At 37.1% G+C, this 22,881-nt stretch overlaps 1 protein-coding gene across 7 annotated transcripts in view; it reads right to left on the minus strand.

Moving 5' to 3' along the window:
- NFIB (nuclear factor I B) overlaps window positions 1-22,881 on the minus strand; it is a 177,630-nt gene that overhangs the window by 76,928 nt on the left and 77,821 nt on the right. For all 7 annotated transcript variants that reach the window (XM_083884002.1, XM_083884001.1, XM_083884000.1 and 4 more), the window contains exon 3: window positions 1,656-1,709. In XM_083884002.1, the coding sequence (XP_083740128.1) occupies window positions 1,656-1,709 (54 nt within the window). The remainder of the gene's footprint in view (window positions 1-1,655; window positions 1,710-22,881) is intronic.

Genomic DNA, 22,881 nt, shown 5'->3' on the forward strand with positions numbered 1-22,881 from the left:
AATATATATTTCTAATGGAGTTCCTACTCCGAATGCTAAATGGTACTTAAAAACCAGAGTTTTAAAACCTGTTGAAGGGGAGTTGACCTGCCTTCAGCTTCCCAAACGCAGAAGCTACAAAGAATCCTTCAAAGTTACAAGGGGTAAGGTAATGCATTTGGATTTTCTTGCACTCACAGAGATATTCTAAAAGCACAATAAATTCTCTATAGCTAAATTGTCTAAGTTTCAAAAATTGTAATTATTCATAATGAAAGTTTTGATATTTATTTTATGAGTAAATTTGCTCCTTTGGGCTTTTAAACCACTATTCTACATAATGTATGGCATGTATTTAATAAAAAAAATGAAATTTCACTTTCAAAATCCCACACAGTTTGGAAAGAAACAGAATCAAAGTCTCCAATCAAAAGTAAAACAAGCCTGCATCATTCCTTGAAGAAAAAAATTTCACTTGCATTAGAGCTTAGAATGATGTTATTTGACTCGTTCTGTTCTCTTATCTCTAAAATACATCTGCTATCTTCAACTACATGTATCTGGGGTTTATATTACATGAATATGGCTTTTTGTATAATGATTTTTGATGGTTCTCCCATTTTTGGATATTCACAGGCAATACACATGACATATTTCACAAACAGAGAATACTTTGATCATATGCATACTACAAAACTCTACAACCACAAAGCAGATTGTTTATTGTAATGTTGTAATAGATCCAGAAAATATCCATATATATGTTAACAGCTCAGCAAGGCAAAATTATGTCCCGGTCAGAATATGGTTCATTTTGGATTTAGAAGATCAAACTGAGTTAGTTGCAGATACACACAACTTCTGAGAGCTAAAATGAGCAGATTCAATATGATGATGGTGGGTGGAGTCACTCCTTGGTCATTAAGAAGTGATTGCACGTCTGTCACAATTGTTTGTCTTATTCTCATAGAATTCATAACATGGCAAAGGTTTGCAAGATTTACTAGCACAGTGTAATTGATTAGAATGATAACCTCATGAAAAGGCAAGGAACCTTTTCTCTAAACAGACTGGAATGGCAAAGCCTGGGTTTGATTTTCTCTTGCATTTTTATTTTAAAAGAGCCCTTGAAAGGACCATTTACACTAACAACTCTCTCAAAGGAATGTCAAGTGTCACTAGCCATGACACATTAATATGTTCCAAGACTGCTCTGAGCTGATACCAAAAAAAAAGTTTTAAATAAACACATTTGTATTTTACAAAGCATACACGAAAAGTAAAAAGCTGGTAGCTCAGTCACAGAGTTTAAACATAGGTCAATTGTCTTTTGTCTAAGATGAAAGAAAACTGGTACTATTAGAAGACTTTTATAAAACTAGTTATTTGGGCTCTTATTTGGGATCTTGTTTCCTCACTCTGTTACCCACATCCACTTAGAAAATTCTAAAAACCATGAGATGAAAGAAAAGCTTCTTAGATGAAATGAATGCTGATGAAACTGCAATTAAGGCAGTGCCAGTTTAGAGCAACTAAAGCATCACAACTTCCCCTGATTATATATATTTACCAGTGCAAGATAGGTTGCTAACCAATTACACACACTTTAGCTATTGTCAGTTGTATCATTGTTCTCAAGCAATGTTAGATGCACATGTTCTGGAACTTATATTTACCTGGTGGATTCTTGGCAGGATCATTGTGGCTTGGACTTCCTGGTTGTCCAGAATCTATAAAGAAATGAAAGAAATGTTTTAATAATTCGTTTTGCAAGAATCTCACAATCTTTTAATACCCTATTAACTATTAAACTAATACTTTATTCTTTAAAGGTCATTTCCCTGACTTTCTATGTGAAGCATTATTGAACAAACATACTTTCTGTAACCTATTTTATGCAGATGTAGAAACATTGTGAAAGATGCAATGATCCTAATAAAGGAACTTGTAGATGACTGAATAAGGACAAGAGAGCCATTCAGTTAAATACTCAAGTTGTAAACACATTTATAAGGGTACCTTTTCATTCCCTCTTCCTCCATCCCCCAAATATAATATTGCATAATGAGCAAAGCAGAGGTAACTTCTTCTCAGGCAATGACCAGAAAGACACACTGGATCAGGCAACTAGTGGTGCTTGCAGTGATGAGGCCTGTTGCTTTAGCCTTTCCTTAAAGCACAAAGGCCTACATTGCTCCCATTGACTCATGACTGCAATGAGGATATGACAGTCTGTTTAAATACAATATGGTCTTTGTGTTCCCAGCCTCTAAAAACTGCTGTTGTGAAACTAGGATTATGTAAGGTAAAAACTAACAAAACTCAGACATTTTAGACTTCAAATAATGTTCATTATGCATGCACCTACTAAATCAAGAGGAGAATGTAACTTTATATTAATACACTAAATAATTATATCCTTATTCATAAAAAAATTCAAAAAATTATCCTTATTCAAAAAATATCCTTATTCAAAAAATTTCTTTTCAAAACATCTACTTTTCACTGTATTCCCACATCAGTATAACAAATAATATAACAAAACTCTGCTCCACGGAAAGAAATTAACAAAGATATAAAAAATAAAAAAAATGCAGAGAGGAAGAAAATAAATAAAGCATCGCCATTTTCCACATACAGGCATCTAAAATGGAGTTGTTTTAGAGTCTGAGTAAAAAATACTGATTTTTTTAAATGCAGTGGTGTTATTAATAGCATAATACCACCAAAGGCTTGCATCATAGCATCATAGAAACTGCAACCACCAAATGAACTCCAGATGGATGTAGAATTGCTGCTTCCAGTGCCCAAATTAAAGAATAAAAAAATATAGAAAAGAAGAAAAGTTTATATCCACAAATGTTTTTTTCCTTCAATCATCACTACTTCTTATAGCTGATGTAGTTCTCAGCTTAGAATGAGAGATTCCCTTTACATGCTACAAGAAGTTAATTAAAATCTGTTGCCACCTGTTATGCAGCTTCATAAACATGGCTTGACTCACATGTCTCTCAAAGACTTTAAGTTAATACAAGCTTGATTCTACAGAAGATATTAACTGAGATGGAAATCCTTTTCACAGCTCAGGTTCTACTAGATTGATCTGAATGGTAGTTATCCTAAAATACATAAATCTGGGTAGCTACCTGAGTATTGGAATTCCAAGATACACGCAAAATAGTTCTAATGGTTTTTAAAAACCCTAATGTTTACAATACTGAATTAAGTCACACTTGTACACAATAAAATGCACATTGAATAGGGAATTTCCCATGAAATTGCATCCATCTTCTTCAGCCTTGGGCAGGAAATATCAAGGGCAAGACTATGAGTTGGATTCTGCTCTTACCATGGTTTGGCACCTGGGTACTCTTAGGAGTCCCATTGTGCAGCACAGTGTGCAGCCATTCAGTATGTCTGGTTCTTCACATGATATGATACTTCCCTTAAAAGAATTAAGCAAGTTAATTTAAAAACTTAATGAGCTACAAGAAATGCTAAAAATCTAATGTTTCTCCACATATAGGCCAATTTGTGGAGAATTGTCCTTTTTCCTGTGTGTATTAGATGTTCTTCTAATAGACATTCTTTGATTCTGCAAACCATTTAAATTACTATTTAAAGTCAGATTATTAGAGAGGATTAATTTACACAGCAATGGTCTAAATGCAAAACTACTGCAGATGTGTGGCTAAATGAAGTGTCAATTTGGTAGTAGTTAAACCAAATAAAGCTTGAACAACATAGCTTCAGGATCACAGAGATTTGAAACTGAATTAATAAAGCCTAACAAAAAATAACTTTTGAAGTTTCCTCCTGTTAAAATTCACTAAAAAGAAGCACAAAACAAAGTAAGTTTTTTAGATCTTGCACAGCAATTTGCCTTTACTTCTAGTTTCTGGATTCAGGATTTAAAGATTAATGGCAGTTTAAACAATTGTTATTCTAATATGAAATTTAGGGAAGAATTTTTTAATTATAGGAATAAACAACTGGCTATTTATTATAATTTTTCCAGTCAGACTTAGCTTTGGGTTTTGTTAACTACTCAATAATCATGGCCTTTACATATTGGTTCTCAGTCTGTGTTTTCAGAGATCTCAATGAAATTTTGGAAAGCAAAGGATTACTGAAGTAGAATATGAAAAGAAACTTATCTCAGCCTCCACTAAACGCAGTTGAAAAATCAAAGAATTCTATTCTGTATAAGAACATCAAGGTATGGAACTCTGCAGTTAAAACACAGAGAAGCATCTGATCCTCAAGATAAAAGACGCAGACTTGAGATGGTCCGTGATGATCCAATTCTCTTACCAATGTCAGAAATTACAAAGCACTCTTCTGTTTTGATTGGATGCAAATAGATTGGATGCAAAGTACCAAAGAATCATGGTCATTATAGGATTAAATTATATTAAAATAACTTCATATTAGCAGAACACTGAAAGAATAGATACATTGGAGCAATGATGTTCTAAAAGAGGGGGTAAGAGGCATTTTTGGGAAGCCACAGAAGCTAAGGAAGAAAAAGACATGTTAAAATACTTTAAATCTTTCTTTGTCCTCATCCGTACAAGATCACTAATTAACAACAAACCCCAGCTCCATAAGCTAGAATCTGGATGAAATGATACACAACAAGAAGCAAATAAAATCCCTTCGTGTTTATGCAATGAAACTGAATTTTTCATAACTTTTATTTAGGTAGCTCCCAACTGTAAGTTCCCTTAGTTTTGTTGTTGCTGTAGTTGTTGATAGAGAGCAAAAGTCACCTACATATACCATATCCACAAAATGGCTTTCATGTGCACCTCACTGCTACAGTAGTACATCTACTCTGCTCTTCTTGGTACTGACTGATACAACTTTGATAAGCTATTGCACCATGATGAAGAGTTTATATGAAACAGGCTCAAACCAATCTTTATTTTTAACAGGTCATGTAACCCTGATGCACTTTACGTATGATTTATTATGATTTAACACAAATATCTCCCAGACATTCAAACTCTCTATCAAATTACTCTTGCTTCTAGGAGACTGCATGAAAGGATGAGTCAAGAAGCTAACATATATATGTTTTCATTTCCAGGGGTTGATCACAATGAGCTTCTGTGAGTGTACATAACTCTCAGTGCAGCCAGAGTTAAGTGCTGTTCCAAGTGAGAAAATAGGCTTCCATTTTCCCTGTGGTACACTAGTAAAAGTCTTGGCTTCATAAGCGGAGGAAAATTTAAAAAAAAATTTAAAAAAATAATTAAATAAAAAATAATTAAAAAAAATTAGCCATATAGCAAAGGATGAGATGCTCTCTCCTTTTGAACCACTGTGTCTTTGACAAGCAGGAAAGACACCCATGCCAGCTAAGACAAGCAAGTTACCAGCTTCCTGAAGGATATTTAGTATTGCTCACCTCAGTAACCTAATCTTTCACTTTTCAGCTGATAAGATGCTCTCTTTAAAAAGCAAGCTGCTATATCTTTCTTATGCCCCATCTCTGCTGAAGCATAATATCAAAGGCATTGAAAACAAGTAGCAGCAGAATCTGTTACATTATAAAAATACTTTCTAGAGCCATGTCTTAGGGAAATAAGTAGATCGTCCACAGGCATCACACTAATGAAATAAACTTTCTCAGTGGTTTCAGTGAACACATTTCTATTTGCCACAGGCTATGAGGACAGCCTTTGATCAGCCTCAGTTGATCTCAGCTGACAGACACTAATTTAATCATTCACCAACAGGTAAATACATACTTGATCTTTGATAGTCTTTGATTTTGGTATGAGGGGTAAGGGACCATAGAGATGTGGCCATCATCAAACCATGTATGATGTTGGTCAAACTCTCGCATTCATATATAGCCCTTGACAGCTGACAAAGTCAATATCATGCACAAGAATCACAACTACCTTCCAGACTGCCAGGATTACTTTGCTATCTGGCATCACTGGTTGTATGGTTGTATCCCTGAAAATCACAGGATCACAGGTTACCACAGTTGTGGTAGAGACCAGGGGATGTCTCCCACTCAGCCCTCGCCTACTGAGTTCTTGATCTCTCAAACACTCTCTCAAAGAATATACATAGCAAAGAAAAGTAAGGAAATTTAAGAGTAAATTTCCTCTTCTCCAAAGGAAATAACATGAGCAACAGAAATCCATAACACAAACAGATGAATAATTTCATCCCTGTACTTTAAGTCATTACTTTTATTTATTATAACCTTACTTTTACTGCAACTGCCTTTTACTGCCTATAATATTAGGCAGTATATAATATTGTCAACTACCTTGACAAAGCAACTGATTTGACAGACTTGACAAACATTTGCAACAATTTCATTTTGCAAAAGTAGTGTCTTTCTTTGTGTAGTCTTTCTCAATCTAACAATAGAGAGTTTTTGTACCATTTTAATAGCATTATTCACACCAACTCTTGTGATAGGACAGCTAATTTATGCTATAAACAAGCTAAAAGTGGTTTAATGCATTATCCACTGAAAAGTGGACAGTATCCACTGAAAGGCTGCTATAAACATAGAAATGCTAGTGAATGCTTATGAAACCCTTGTTTTCATAAATATGTTAACTTGAGGGGGGATTTATTTTTCACATTTTCATAGATCACTACACCTTATTCAACTACTTTTCCAGAAAATTTTAGCTCTCTGATTTCCTCTGACAAAATGTTCACTGCCACCAATTTGTTCGGTAGAAAAGTCCTGTAGGGAGTTCCGAGGGAGCTGGCATCACTTAGCTCACAGAAAAGGAGGCTGAACATTATTGCCCTCTACAGGAGGTTGACAGGAGGCTGTAACCAGGTGGGGTCAGTCTCTTCTCTCATGTACCAAGTGATAATACAAGATGAAACAGCCTCAAGTTGCATCAAGGGAGGTTTAGACGTGTTACTAGAAAAAAAATTATTCACCAGAAGATAGCCAGCCATTGGAATCAGCTGCCCAGGGAAGTCAGGAAGTCACCTTCACATATAGATGTGACAGTTAGGGACATAGTTTAGTGGTGGGCTTGGCAATGTTAGATTGGACTTCAAGATTCTAAATGCCTTTTTCAACTTAAAATATTCCTAAAAATATTATATGTCTCTGAAAAGATATGGTATGAAGCACATACCACAAGGAGGAAGGAGCACCTTAAAAAAAAAGTAGGGCTTCATTATGAGAAAGACATGTTTGCTCTTGCATCTTTTCCCAACCATATATACTTGTTAGCAGTACGAACATTCATGACACCCTGACTGGAAACATCCACAATACTGGATCAGTGACTTCTTTTAACAATGTTGTTCTGCTACCCTTTTTCTGCAAGAACTATATCAAGAGTTCAATTTACTTCTGTAAGTTTTTATTGTGCTTCATATTCATACAATTGGTTGTAAATAAGCAGCATAGAGAAGTGACCCAGGAGGCACAGGACCTCTCAGGAGACCAGTGCAACAGCAGGAGCTATCCTGAAGGCTGGATGTGTGATCCTTTGCAGCCAGGCCTCATCAGTACCCATGTGTCACACCAGGAGCTGTAACAGTGACTTAGGCTTTTTAGGTCAAAAGAGTGCTGCTGTGTAACTTTCACCTACCTGGAAAAAGCAGCAAAGAACAGAGCTGACTGCTCACCCCAGAAAGCTAAGGTGTTGGTGTTGGTACCTAGGCTTTAGTCCAAGCAGGCATGTCACTTTCACAAAGCCTTCAGTGCTCAGGCCATGGACGTCCTTCTGCTGAAGATAGTCAGCAGAAGCTGGGATCAGTTTTCATTTGAGTTTGAAATTGTTTGCTTTGAACTGGGGACACAGCAAGAGCTATTAAGCCATCAGCTGACCTATTTCACCACATGCCCCTATGCCCTCTCACCCCAGCAAAGCTCACCTATGGCTGGCATGGCTGGGTGAAACACCCTGTCTCTGCCACTGGAGGGGGATCCCCATGCCTGGGCTGCAATGCCGGTGCCATGTGGGCTGACAGTGAGACAGAGTGTGATGGGCTGGGGCGTCAGAGCCCAACGGGTCATGGCAGGCTCCCTGCTTCACTTCCCCTTTTATCAGCAGATCCGCCTCTGCCAAGTCACCCAACCAGCCATTGTCAAGACTGTTAACTTTCCTTCAGAGTATTTTAATTAGGTAAATAAAAATGGTAATTAAATCAACATTACGTAATGTGTTTCTGATTTGTAATCTCATTTAAATTAATTAACTGACTCAATCCTTGTTTAGTTTTTAAACTACCCTAGTTAAGAAGTGGAACTCTGGGAGTAAATTCACTTTTTATATAGTTGAAAGAAATTCAAGGACCTAGAAGCACTTACAAGAATGAAAATAGCAATATGTATTGTAAGATTTTCAGCTTTCTATCCCATGCATAGATTCAGCTTCTTAATTTAAATTCCTTCATTTGTTTATGTGCTATAAGTCAAACACTTATTTATTCAAAATATTTATTATGCAATTTATGAAGACCATATGTTGTTCATATTGAAAACTAAATAAATTTCCCCAGCTGTGTTATAAGTTGTGCATGGAATATAACATATCTATGTATGCATGTGCACACACACACAAACACATATATTTTTAAGTTAGGAAAGGGTTACATTTTTTCATGGCCTTATAATATTAGTTGAGCTCTTTTTTGACATGTACATTAAGAAGAGATTTATATAGGTATCAAGCCATGTGTGGATGAATGTGAAAGAATGACATTTCTTTCCAAAACTTGTTGGGTTCAGCAGGAAAAGATGAGATATGAATGCTTAATTTTCTCCATCTGGAGGATACTGTGGATACTACTATAGTCAGAAATATTCAGAAGTTGGTTTTGGAAACCAAGAAGACTTTTACGTTATGTTTCATAAAGGGTTTTTTTACTGATTTTTCAGAAAATCAAAAGTGAAATGTCTCGGGTTTAATCTGGTTTTTTCACCCAAGATTCCAAGGCTTGTGGTTTGTGTGGGCTCAAGGGAGTGATTTTCCCTCTTGACCTCTGAAGGATTTAGGGTCTGCTGTGTGACTCTGTGTCTCTGTGTTCTGTGCTGAGCTCGGTGCGGCGCGAGAATGATGACGAGTCTCAAGGTCTTGGTTTTCTTGGTTTCTTGCATTGTTTATTAGTTCTTATCTTACAATTCTCTGTGTCCGGCCAAGATGTTCACAGCAGCTTGGACACAAGGTGACTCCCCCCGTGATGGGAGGTCACTACCTCTTATACAGATAACTATGTACCCACTGTTTACAATTCTATGCCAATGTCTATCACCTATACTAACAGGGTCATTTCTACTTTGACCCAACCCACTGAAACTATTTTGTGCCCACGTTACTGCAGAAGATGGATGCCAAGGGAGAAGAAGAACCCAGGGCACCGCCCTAAAATCTCCATCTTGTCCCTTTGCATCTACATTCTAAAAATCCAAAACTACAAAATCTTCTGCACAGTGATAACTACACTACTCTCAGTAACACCTTTGTGACTTGCAATTCTTCTCTCTGATGGATGTTTTTCTCATGGACCAAAATCAAAGACTGTGACTTCCTGGGCTCTGTGCCAGGCAAACCCCCCTGCACAGACCCCAGACCCCCTTTTTTTGGGTCCCAGGCCTCTCTACTGAGATCTGTGACTTTCCAGGGCACCCAGAGGGATGCCCTGGACTCCAACAGAAATGTAGAACACAGTGGAAGATTTCTGGTGATGTTTAGGGAAGGAAGGAATTACATGGTAGACTATATTAATTTAAAAGTTCCTATTTGCAAGCAAATAATAGGAATTTCCTTGCATATACCTTCAGCTAAATAATAACCATCCACTTTATTCTGTTCTACAAGACAGAGTTGACACTGATGTATATGCAATGCATATTGCTGAGATCTTTACAGAATCACAGAATAAATTAGGTAGGAATAGACCTCAGAGATTATTGAGTCCAACCTATGATTGAATTCCATCTTGTTAGCTAGACCATGGCACTAAGCGACAGATCCAGCCTTCTTGAACACTTCCAGGGATGGTGACTCCATCATCTCCCTGGGCAGACCATTCCAGTTTCTAATCACCCTTTCTGTGAAGAAATTCTTCCTAACATCCAACCTAACCTGCTGCATGGATTCTGGTTTCAGGGAAGCCAACGTAGATTCTACCACTCAGCTCCATGCAATCAGGATTTAATTTTCTGTTGAACTGTAGAGCAGTAAAGCAAAAAGAGTTCAAGGAGATAAAATTCACATTTCCATTTCCACTACATAAGATAACATTCTTAGGCCAGGGATAATGATGACAGGACTAAGAAAAAATCAGTGTTGTTGACACGAGTCACAGGCAAAGGTTGTTAAAATCAATGAAAAGTTGCTCCAGCAAGTTTTGGATGAGGCACTCTATGGTAAATCACAGTTTAAAAGAACAAAAAAAAAGTGTAGTTAAACAAATACCATAGGACAGATCCGCATTTTTTTCTTCCAAGTGCATTACATTCTCCACTAAATCATACATTAATAAAAGACAGATTCCTCAGCAGTTCAGAAATTTACAATCGGATGTTACTTAACTTCCTTCTAAGAGACATAGGGCATAAGGAACGCCATAGTTCTGTGGATCCTCAAGTAACACATTTTTTATCAGAGGTCTTTGTGAAAACAACATCTCAATTGGAAGTATATGCACATGTTCTTTATAAAGTGGGAATAATTTCATCTGCTGTAATCTAAAGGTTCATAGACGAAATATGCACCCCTTTGCCTGTCCATATTCATAAACACACACACAAATTAAACAAACTAACCATGACAAAAAAATTATTAAATCTATTAATGGGCACTAAGTAGGTAATACACAAGAACTGGCTGAGAAAAATCACCCTAGCTTCTCATGCTAGTGGTTCAAAGCTCAATTGTAGCTGCATGTATGGTCACAGGCATCATATTTATACACAAATTTGTAACAAATGATGAAAAAGGACTGAAGTAATAGTGATAAAAAAAATCATGACCTACAAATTAGTTTTCTCTCTACCTTTTACAGTAGATAAAAATTAGAAGCACCTGGTCATATGATGTGCCCCAGGAGAATTTAAAATGTAGAACTAACTAAAGTGTACAAATGTATGACCAACTCAGTTTTGAGTTTGGACACCGATGTTCTGCAATAAAATGCAAGGAATTATTTTTAAAGCATGTAACTTCAAAAGAAGAAAAAAGTTATCTTGGTTTAAGCCATGTAAATCATGACTTTCAAGTTTAAAACAAAGCAATTTTCAAGAACATTTTTCCCACAGGTTCCTCATCTCCCTACTAATAACAGTACTGCTGTTGCAGTCATATTGGTCAAAAGCTATTAAAAAAGTAATAAATCTTATTTGATCATATTCATTTGTGCCCAACATAACTCTGTAGTTTTGTGGGTAATATCATATGGCAGCATCTGTTGTGAAATTCTATAATTTTCACTGGATATTACATATCACTTCTTTTATGTTCCCTAATTTTTAATTTTCCTAACTTTCTAATCATCTACGTAGGTGAAGTTCCTTGACAGGGACTATTGTACCTGATAGGTACAATACCAGCTGCAACACTGATTTTAAAATATGCCTGCCTACTCAGTATACAGCAGAGGCTACTTTTCTTCTTTCAAATTTGTTTTATTTACAAAAGTTGGCACATGTTTTTGCAGTACCTAAGGGTATTATATACTTGAAAAAAGGATACCACTTTTTATCTGAAAAAACAGATGTATGGATTCAAATTCCAAGGCTTTCATTTTTATTGCTTACTAGTTGTTGGGTTTTTTTGCATGAGTCAAAATTGAGACCTAATTAAGGGGGGAGTCAGGGAAGAGAATGAGGGAGAACAAAAACCCTGACTCAAATTCTTGCTGCACCTGATAATTTGCCAGTGTCTTGAATACTATTTAACCATCCACTGTTTCTAAAGCATATTTTCTTACTATTACTCTATCACAGCAGGACCTTAAGAAAGTTACCAAGAGGGGTTTGGTCTGCAGCTATAAAATAAAGTCTTTAGAGTCAAAAAACCTTTTATACATTTACTGAAAATATATCAGAAACTAAAGTTTCAGTCTGTGTATAAAGCAAAAGGAGTTGTACCACCCAACAGCCCTAAGACATGAAACTACAATGAGTAATCTTAGATATAAAACATGCCTACTAAAACTGCAGATTTAGATTCCTAGTAAAGGCTCTTTCATACTTTAAAAATAACTTTCTGCTAGTTGAATATATAAAATAAAATTTGGTCCAAATAGAACTTTCCATTTTCCCTTTATATTCATGTATTTGTGCATATATGTGTGCATGTGCAGAAATTATAAATTCATATAGATTCAAGCTTATCTTACTTATAGCCAATGCTTTTGCCTTTGAGAATTGGGAAGTCTAATGGGTTAAACAAGTTGACTCTCTTGTGCACTACTGAAAGAACAGAAATAAACATGAAGAACAGCATTTTCACAATAGCATTCCCTACAGAAATATTTGAGATTTCTCAAAAACTTTAGAGCAAAAAATAGCAACTTCATACTTGCACTGCCCTTCTTTTGTGAACAGTACTAATTACTATTCCTATTATGCACCCATATAGCAGGTTCAAGATTCATTTTAATACCTTATGTGTATTCAAGTTCCTTGGCAGCTCTGTTTTCCTGAACAAATGGGTTAAAAACACCTGACCTGAAGGAGTTAGATGAGACACAATGTACTGCACAATAGTTCAGCTGTATGCACTGAAATTAAGGCAGACCTTTTTATGACTGATTTCAAGCATGTGGCTATACTCTAATGGAAACGTGAAAACTCAGATTTTGCTTTACCTTCCTCCCCTCTGCCTGCCTCTCCCTGCTCCACACAAATACACAACGCACCTAGTATGATTCTGAAATGAGAACGTTATTACAGCTCTCTGTTTAGCCCAGCCTTCTTTTCGTGTGGTTGTTACCAACACTCCAGAGCAGTGTAAAGTCAATCTGTCTGTGCTGCTTAAGCAACTTAAAGTGATTTCAGAAAAGTGTGCAATGCCAAGTCTAGACTTCATTCACATCAGCCTAATTTTGAGCAGTTCAGATTATCGTGTAGTTGCTAGAATTTCTACTGATATGCAGATGAGACCAATTGACATTAAATTTTACACTTATTAACATTTGTCTTAAGCAAATCTCCAAAGCCCCCAAATGCTTTTATCCTTTCAAGTAGTTTTCCAGGAGGTCTCGTACCTCTGAATAACAACTGTGTCCCTTTAATGTCAACTTAAAAGTGAAACATGAACAACAAATGACCCTTTTCAGGACAGTGGTATGATATTGGTAATGGCAAGAACATGAAAAAATACAATTCTCACATGAAATTCACCTTGGTCTAAGGCTGTGTTTCTCCACCCAGTGGGTGTGACTGACAGGCAAGCACTGAAGAGGGCCCACTAGCAAGTCACATATCATGCTTGTAAAAAACAAACAAAGAAAAACAAAACAAACAAAAAACCACCAAAAACCAAACAAACAAATAAAAAAGGGGCACTGATCCCAGGACATAGCACAGTTAAGGTCTGCTGGTCAAGCCATTGTCCTAGATTGCTTTCCCCCCTTCCCCCACCTCCACAAAAGTGTGAAGCTGCTCCATAACAATAAACACTTCTCATATGATGCTCTTCTGTTGAACATTCTGGCCCACATGCACTTCCACGTGTGGAAGCAGAATTATGGTGTGTGACATGCCTGTAGTAGAGCAATGCAAGATCAGGGTTGGTAACAGAAGCACTCCGCCAGCAGCAAAGCAATCTCCTGAAACTAAGCATAGACCAGCACACTGTTTGGCCAATTTTTCTAAAGTGATTCTGGCATTAGTCTTCCTACATACACAATCACTAAAATTAAATCTGTGTAACAACATTAAAGCACATTCCATATCAACTCAGTTTGTCTGCTCTAAGTCTAAAGCCCTGTGCCCCCAGGAAACACTAGCAGTATTGTATGGACCCTTTCTTCTATTTTAATCAAATGAACAATGAAACCACTTCCATACACATAGCTATTGATTACAGCACAATGTAAGCATTCAGGAGATGGAAACAGCACATGAAGACAGATATCCATGACAATTAGAATAAAACTAAAGTCTTATATCGAGTTTAGTCTAGAGGTTACACATTTTGTTAGACAGTATGTGACTGTATATAGGAGACAGCCTAGAAAACATCACACTAGGAAGACTGTTAAGCTTGCAAATCTACAGTGTTTTTCATATAGCACTTGGCTTGGTTACATTAAGTGGACACGATTCCCACCTACACCTTTTCAAACAACATAGAGCAGCCTAACATTAAGTTCATGCAGAATACAGGCAATCACATGAGGATCTCTCAGCAAAGGCATATGCCAACACCAAAAGGAGAGCTGCCTTCCCAAATATATTAGCATAAGTCTATTTTAATAAGCAGCAGATAGAAAAAAAATTAATCAGTATGTTGCAGTGTTACCAAAAAAAAAAAAAAAAAAAAAAAAAAAAGACTAGTCTAAATACACATAAAAAATTCACAGGTCAAAAAATAACTGTTATTAAGTTATAAGGCATGAAAAAAGAAGTGCACTGATTTTAAGGCAGAACAAGGTAAATTCTCTGGACTGTATCATTCCATGAGATTAGTAGGGGAGTGTGACAGAATACTTTTGCACATGTGCAGCCGTCAGCAAGCAATATTTGACCCTAGAAAGGGCATAATTACCCCATTAAAGACACTGGCAGTTCCATTTACCCAAGATCGTGGTCTATGATTAACTTTAGGCATACTGTATTCTTAAAGATTTACTGTATTGTTAAATGGTTAAAGATTTACTCTTAAGATCACTTGCAACCACTTGTATGAACACATTCTTTTCACTGTCTTCTCTGTGCATTGTCTCTCTACCTTTCTTGTGCCACCACCATATGCCTTGGAATATTCTTCAACCCTGCAATTTTTGCAGTGTCCAGGAAAACAATTTTAGTTAACAAAGTAAAACCACAAAGAGTTGTATGTGTTTCTTGCCCATCTGAATGAGAGACAATCCAATAATGCTTATTATGAAAGGCCTATTGCTGAAGGCATCCTTGTGTTTTGTTTTATTTTCCTTCCCACCATAACTTTAAAGAAACACCTTCTCTCTAAGGGTGTGTAGGGTAGGGGAGAGGCTGAGAGGATGATGAGTAAAATGAGTAGTTTCCTTTGAAGACTGACTGAAATAGTAAGCAGTGCTTTGCAACCTAGGCTTTGATGAATCATCTGAACAAAAGGCCTACAACTATGCAATTTTAAAATTCATGGTCAACAGTCACTCTGCATTTAAGGCTACTTAGTGTTTAGTTTAAAACTTGGAGGTTAAAGCAGTAGACAATTAGCATTATCACAGTAAGAAATGTTACAGGAATAGATAGAGTAGATAAGTTTTTCTGCTTCTGTCTCACAATGTTAGGAGAGGCTAAATCAGGAAAACTAATTTATTCTGGAGTAAATATATAAAACCATACAGTTCAGGAGTTGTAAGATTTATGTTGATGAAGTTTAGCTTCTGTACAGACAGCTACATACTTATTATTAGACTTTTCCAATTATAAATATTACAGAAAGCCTAATTTTCTTAGTAGTTACAGTAGGTTCACATATATTAATGTAGCTGCAGATCCAACTGCAGACATTGGTAGTAGTAAATTACAAAGGAACTTGACTCCTAAACATAGTAAAACAGCAAGAGTAAGCAAAACCAAGTTGGGTGAGGAAGTGGAGAGACACAGATTCACAAAACCAAAAGGTTATTATGTATCTTTAGCACTTAGAATTCTATAAGAGGATTTTTAAGAAAGGCTCAGCGCTCCCTGCCTCCATGAGCACTTTGTAGAACTATAATCTATACACTCTTCTGCAAAAATTTTTCTATATGCCTGTTTAAGCTATGTGGTGTGTACTTTCCATTTAGCCACATACAGAAGACTAGAAGGGAAACACAAATGTTGGCATAGGTGATTTCAAGCCTTAGTTGTTTGACCTTTTTGTATAAGCTTTTGGCATTTGTGACTTGGCAGGCAGAATGCAGGCCAAGCCAGAACAAAGATGAAGACAGGAAGCAGAAAGCTGGCCATGTCTCCTTGGCAGTCAGCATTGCAACAGGGTGAAAAACCACGTTGTTGCCAAACCAGAAACAGTGGGGGAAGCCCAGATAGTTGGCAAGTCACATACGCCTGTATTGTACATCCTAAACACTAAATGCTTGATGAACTGAAGTGCTATACTGAAGCCTAATCTACTTAAACTCTCTTAAACAGGGGAATACTTCTTTTGCCCCTGTTTATGTGTTTTCTAAGGGACTGACATAGCATTATTACTATCTATGAGCTGGCAGGGTAAAAATCTTGCTGCCACCGTATGAGCATAAGCTTTCGGCATCTTTCTAAAGAATCCACTAATACACTGCTAGAGCATGGAAACCCCTTCCACACATGTCCCTGTTTTGCGCCTAACCCCCACTCCTGAGGATCCAAGCTTTTAAGTACCCTCAGGATGCATTGGCAGCAGATACTCAGTTGTGGCAAACTGCATTTACCACTTTGAAAATAGTTTTTTAATTCTTGCCGTGTCGGCTGAGTGGTATTATTTCACATCCAACATTTCCCCAAACATTATGCAAACAATTCAGCTTCAAACCTAGGCCAAGAAAATGGCTTTGGTTTTGCATACTCCCATACACCTGAACAAAGGGAAGTTGTTTTGGTCTTTTCTGTGGGTACAGTTCCCACCCTGGACACAGAATTGAGTATTTCACTTCCAGCCCTGTGCTCTGCAGATTGCTGCAGGCTGTTGCAGCCTGTGGCAGGGCAGCAGTGGTGCTCATTGCCTCAAAGTAAGAGATGGGAACGTTGACGACATGTGCAGAGCAAGGAATATTATAGATGTTTCCTCTATTGTTTAGTCAAGGTTTCTTGCACTCACAGTGGACCACAAATTTCAAAGGGGACATGACAGATTGTGGCATATGTTGCTCTGCTACCCAGGAAGGTCTGAATCCCTGCTAGACACGGAGATTGTCTTCCACACAGGAGACCCTCAGCAGCTGTACAGGGACTCTGCTCCCCCAGAGTGGTACCAAATCACCTCGTGCCAACCCCAGATGTTTAGGAGGCCTTTTCACAGAGAAAAAATAAAAGGGCTATTTTGTCCCCAAATATCACCCATGGTTCAGTAAAGCCTTGGGAAGGGAGGCAACAGGGGGGGGATTGCATTTATACAGATCTTTATTTACCAATAATCCATTAAGTAATGCTGTTAAAGATGACTGATAAACAATCTCTTTGTAGGTGCAGAATGTATTTCTCACTGTCTTTCACATCTTTCATTCCTGTGGCCAGGCTTTTACTATCTTGATTACATGTTATTTTAACATCAATGAATTACAAATCATAATTTTTTTTTTAATGTTGATTCTGCCTTTGGGCCATGACCAGCATTCTCACAGACTCCCAGGGCCAAATAAAGGAAAAAATAGACAGACCACTAATCATAGCCCTTTGCCACCAAACTGAATTATTATTGTTCAAGAAAAGGCCAAAATCTATTAAAAAGTTTCATACTACTCCAAAAAGCATTCTGTTTAGTACTGTAATTACATTCTAATCACAGCAACAATGCTGAACAACTGTGTTCCTAATAAATGGGAGAGCATTTGAGAAAAACAAATAATGCCAATTTATCAACAAAATTGATTGATTGATTGATTGATTGATTAAGTGATAGAAAGATGACTATAAATTTAAAGCAATGATCATTTCCTACAATAGGAGTGTAAGAAAAAGTCTTGTGATCATGCAGGACAAGAAGTTATTCTGGATTCTTGCAGGAATCAATTTTATGGGATCCCACACATAAAGTATATTCCCTTCCACACAGCTAATTTTTATAGCTCAACAGGTTGCAGAGATAGAATTATCCTTACAACTAAGTCCTAGCTTATGCCTTCATTTTAGCGTTTGACCTTCTTCAATTAGTTTTTTAATATATCTATGCTGTTATGCCTTAGTACTTACTAAATCACATTTATATGATGTCTACTATAAACAAGTAAATTCACTTTTTTAAAAAAATACATTTAAGATTAGTTCGCTTCAATAAAACTTTAAAAAAGCCAAATCAGTTGGAAAAAGCTCTTGGTTTTTTGATGACCTTTCACTCACATTTACAAGCAAACTCTCTGGAATTCATTAAAAAATTATGTAGTTAATTTCACTGAGTTGTTTTTGAGCCATAACACACCCATTTTAAAACTTTCTGGTAAACTATGCCCTCAGTCTCATCACTTTTGTATCTACTTATATATCTTCCCTTCCCTCATTTGAAGTTTAAAGCAAAAATACTTCAAGCAGCCCCCAACAAGTTTTTGCATGTTAGCACATTAGAAACTGCCCTTAACCAGTCATCCCACTGCCTCACACCAGCACATCCTGGCCCCACACACAGGGAAACCAAAGCTGAATGCTCTGTGGGGCAGAGACCATCATCAAGACTGCTGTGGGACTATGGAAAGCCTTTATTCTGCTGCTGCTACTGCGTAATTATCAGCAATAAGTGGCTTGGCGTGGAAATACAAATGTCAAACTTAAAGTAGATAGGACGAATTCTTCTTGGCTTTCCATCCAAGTCACAAACAATTGGTCCAACTCTTTGGTTTGTCCAAACTGAAAGGATCTGTTGAATCCTGAAGTCTGGCACCCCTAGAGAACATGCTAATCCGATTCTGTGACTGTGCTTCCTCTGTGTTGCCTAGCTCCTGAATACAGAGCCCTCCAGACCAGGGACAGACCCTCTGACATAGTCTGATCCCCCACAGAACTGGGGAGGGACTGAGGAAGGACTCAACCTTTTCACCTTTCTAAGTCATACTTTTGATTTCTGAAAAATGCAAAAGTTATTAGAGAGAGTTACTTTATTTGATAGTCAGTGGAAAGATTTTATCTAATTGTACCTTTTTATATTATAAAACATTTACCAATTTCCCAAAGCCAACTAACTCATCTCATTATAGAATACTGTAACCTCCAGCATTCTGAAGTTTTCAGGAAAGGCTCTTAGGCTGATTTTGCCATCTAAGGCTGAATAATGCTTGTGATTGGAAATTATTTTTCTTTTACTCTCTGAGTACAATTACTGCAGCTACTACACAATTATTGCAATTATAGTTGTAAAGACTGCTGTTCAGAGCTATTCTCTGTAGCACCATTTTGCAACACCAGGAGCATTTGTCTTTTCAAATGATCACCACCAGCACAAATGTCCTTTTGTAGCTTTTTAAGTTATTTTATTTCTTTATATTAATATCCTGTTACTTGCTTTGGGAAAAAGCTAAGGAGACAGGTCCCATTAATATATACTTTTAAAGCAAGGGCTTTTAGTGAAGCTAGAACTCTAAGGCATTTTAAAACAGGAATTGACACTTCCCTTTACAACAGCCGAACATTTTCAATGTTCCTTGCTAAATGGATAGAAAGCCTCCAAAATACTTCAAATCTGTGTTTCATAAACTGTACTCTAAGAGAAGCAGCAATAAAGTTTATTGCAGACCTAAAGTATCTGCATAAACCCAGTTAATTGAAAAGTGGGTGGAGAGAGCTGCCAAATTAAATGTTTACATTAGCACAGCTGTATTGTAAAAACATTCTGCCCCCTGTGCTTTGTAATTATAAGATATTTCTGGACTGTGTATCTCTGCAAAGTTTATCTCTACTGCCAAGAGTGTTTTGGCACAGAGTGTCTGCAATTTTTGGCAGCCAGAGAGCTCTCAGCACAGGCAGTATCTAAAATGGCTGCCAAACAGTTATCCCGAAATGTCGCCGATCTAGTGTCGTCCTGCATGAAGGGCAAAAGACAAAACTGGATCTAAAACCATCAGATTGTTTTAACTGAGGCAAGGAGCTGGATTTCCAGACAAGAGTGGGACCTGGCACCACCAGTCAGTCACAGCAGGCTCACCAGTACACTGTGCACTGCAGTGGGCTAAAAGACACGCTGACTGCTCCACACATCCCATCACTGGGGAAAAGGGGGGAGGGGGGATTTCCTGAAGAGAAGCTTACTTTGTTGTTTTAAATGATTCAGAAATCATCATATGCCTCCCCTGTGCCAGAAGCACACACGTTGGGACACTTGCAAAGCACAGCTATGCTGTGCTCAGACACAAGGCACCAGCAAAGCCCCAGATGCTTTACCCCTCGTTCACACCTACTGCATTTGCCAACTTTTAAAGAAAATCCCTGTCTTTTCCAAGCAACCAGCAAACTGTAAAAAACCCTTCCAAACATCTCAAGCCTTTCCTGTGACAGTCTCCATTTAATTTGAGGTGGACCTCCTTATCAAGATAGGCCACCCTTGGGCAGAATTAGGAAAACTTACCTATTCTGTCCCAGGCTTGTACAATAGAAAGAAGAGTGTTCTTTCATCACGTCCAATGTCAAGACAAATGTAAATTGAGAGATTCCTTACGCCTTGTACTCTGCTTTGACCACATCTGTACACAACCAGGGCAAAGGTATTTCACTGCTTTCCTATTGCTTGCTGGGCAGCTTCACAAGATTCTGGTGGTCTGGATAATGACAGCTGACACTTGAGTGCACCATGACAATTTTTCACTGAATTTTCTTTATAAAATAAAACTCTACAGGCATTTTAGCATCACTTGGAATAAAAAAAAAAACAGGAAGTGTCCACACCAGAAAAAAATATTCCATTAGTAGAAGAATCACAACCTCATAGACACTAAGTGAACACAAAGCTTGTCTTGTGGGTGCTGCCCCTATCTATTTGCAATCCTAAGCCTTCCTATCAGCTGGCATTATACAATAACATCTGAATAGGAGCTTTTTGTGAAAATGCTAGTCCACTGATCCGTGAAATGCTTATTGCCCATGGCCACATTGCATCAGAAGACTTTGTATCAACCCCAGTCAATTATTCATATAACTACATTTCATTTCTAATCCTTTCTACTCTATTGAGAAATTTTTGTACCACTAGATAGGAAGGGCATTCACTTTGATAGTTATGTCCACTCAACATGCTTCTGAATTAAGCGACTTTTACCTCTGTTTAATTAGTAATCAGGGTCAAAGCCACACAGATGTGTAATGCTGATGTCCTTGTAAGGTTCCAGTGAGCTGGGGTTAAGGTTCCAAAGAGCATCTCTTCTATTAATATTTAATAAATATATCTCTAAACTGCTCTCTTTAAAAAAAAAAAAAAAAAAAAAAAAAAAAAAAAAAAAAAAAAGACGACAAAACTAGCAAAGGACTATGTTTGCCAGTGAGTTATGCAAATGGACATTTTCAAATAATCATGCCATTTTCTCTAGCTTATCTGCTGCTTACAGCCTCTACAGATGAAGCTTCACTCTGTAAATATCATGCCACTCTTCTTCCTTTGAAATACACATATGTATTTTTAAAATAAATATGTACCTCTTCCCCATTTCTCATCCTCACTGAGCCAACACTGCACTTTTAGTTAAAACATTAAACAAACACAGCCATTTTCCTCTATGGAAGCACTGAGTACTTCGCTTACTGAGAATCCCAAAACTTCCCCTGGACTGAAAGAAATATTGAAAATGCTCAAGAATACAATTCTGTTCATGTATTTTGTCAGAGACAAAAACCAGAAATATGACAGCTTTGTCCAGCTCAGATTCCAGGGTCTCACTTTATCTGACCATCCTGATACCAGGCCAGAGACTTGGGATAAAGATGACTACATACTTTCATGTAACTCAGTACCTTCATGCTAAGAAAATGAGATTGCATCTGCAGTTCCTGGATTCTGCATGCTATTGGTAACGGTGTCATTAAATACAAAGTAAACAAATTTTACCTATTCCAGCTTTAAAATCACTGTGAAATTCCATTTACAGTATTTTAAAAATATTCTATTATAGTCATGTTCTACTTTTAATGCTATAGAAAACATCCTTGTATCTCACAGTATGTTAACAGTTCCACTTGTGTATTTAGAAAGTCTCTACCAACTGGGTCACATTTTCACTGGTATATAGGTTGCTGAAGTATTCAAAGAAAAAAAGGATCAAGATGTATTTTATTATTTACACTTGCTCCTATGTGATCTTCCTCTGGTTGAAAATTTTCGAGACAGGAAAACTCAAAGTATTTCCTCTATCAGGAGCACTACTGAAAACGTTTCAGTTTTATGTGTTATGAATAATATCATCACTTTCCTTGCGTTCCTCAGCTGATGGCTGGGACTTGTGGGCTAAATTCTCTAAGAACCTGCTGGAACACTGAATTGTGTACTTCACTCTAAAATATGAGAGGGCAAAAGTTATCACAAGATAATTCAGGTTTTTGCATCATCTTATTGTTTGTTTACTCTACACATCCAGTGATTCCTAATCTACCTTGCCTGAAGTATACGAAAGCTATATGCAAAAAGAAAATTGCATAGATAGATGCTTGAAAGTCAAGATGTCACAATCAGTGTTGGCAATATGTTTTATTTCTTAGCTCTCTGAGCAATATGCATTTAGTTTTTGTAATCCTTTCTTAAAGTTCTGCATTAAGTGAACCTAATGTCTCAAATATTCATGCATGGATGGCTTTATATAAACTTAGAAGCCAGATCCATGCTGTACCAATACCCATGCAGCACCTGCGCACATATTTACATGCAAAATTAAACCAAAACTCTTTATTTTGCAAACAGAATCTCTATTAGCATAAGGGTGCCTCCCTTTTATACAGAAAATATACTCCTGAGTCCAAAGCTTCAACTGGAGATGATCTACCAAATGAAGAGTGTCCTTGAGAGCATTGTTCACTGGTTACATATGCTCATGGCCAACTTTGTTGTGTCAGGCCTGTCCACAATAGACAGC

Source organism: Zosterops lateralis (genome assembly GCF_965231275.1).
Source record: "Zosterops lateralis genome assembly, chromosome: Z".
Lineage (NCBI taxonomy): Eukaryota > Metazoa > Chordata > Aves > Passeriformes > Zosteropidae > Zosterops > Zosterops lateralis.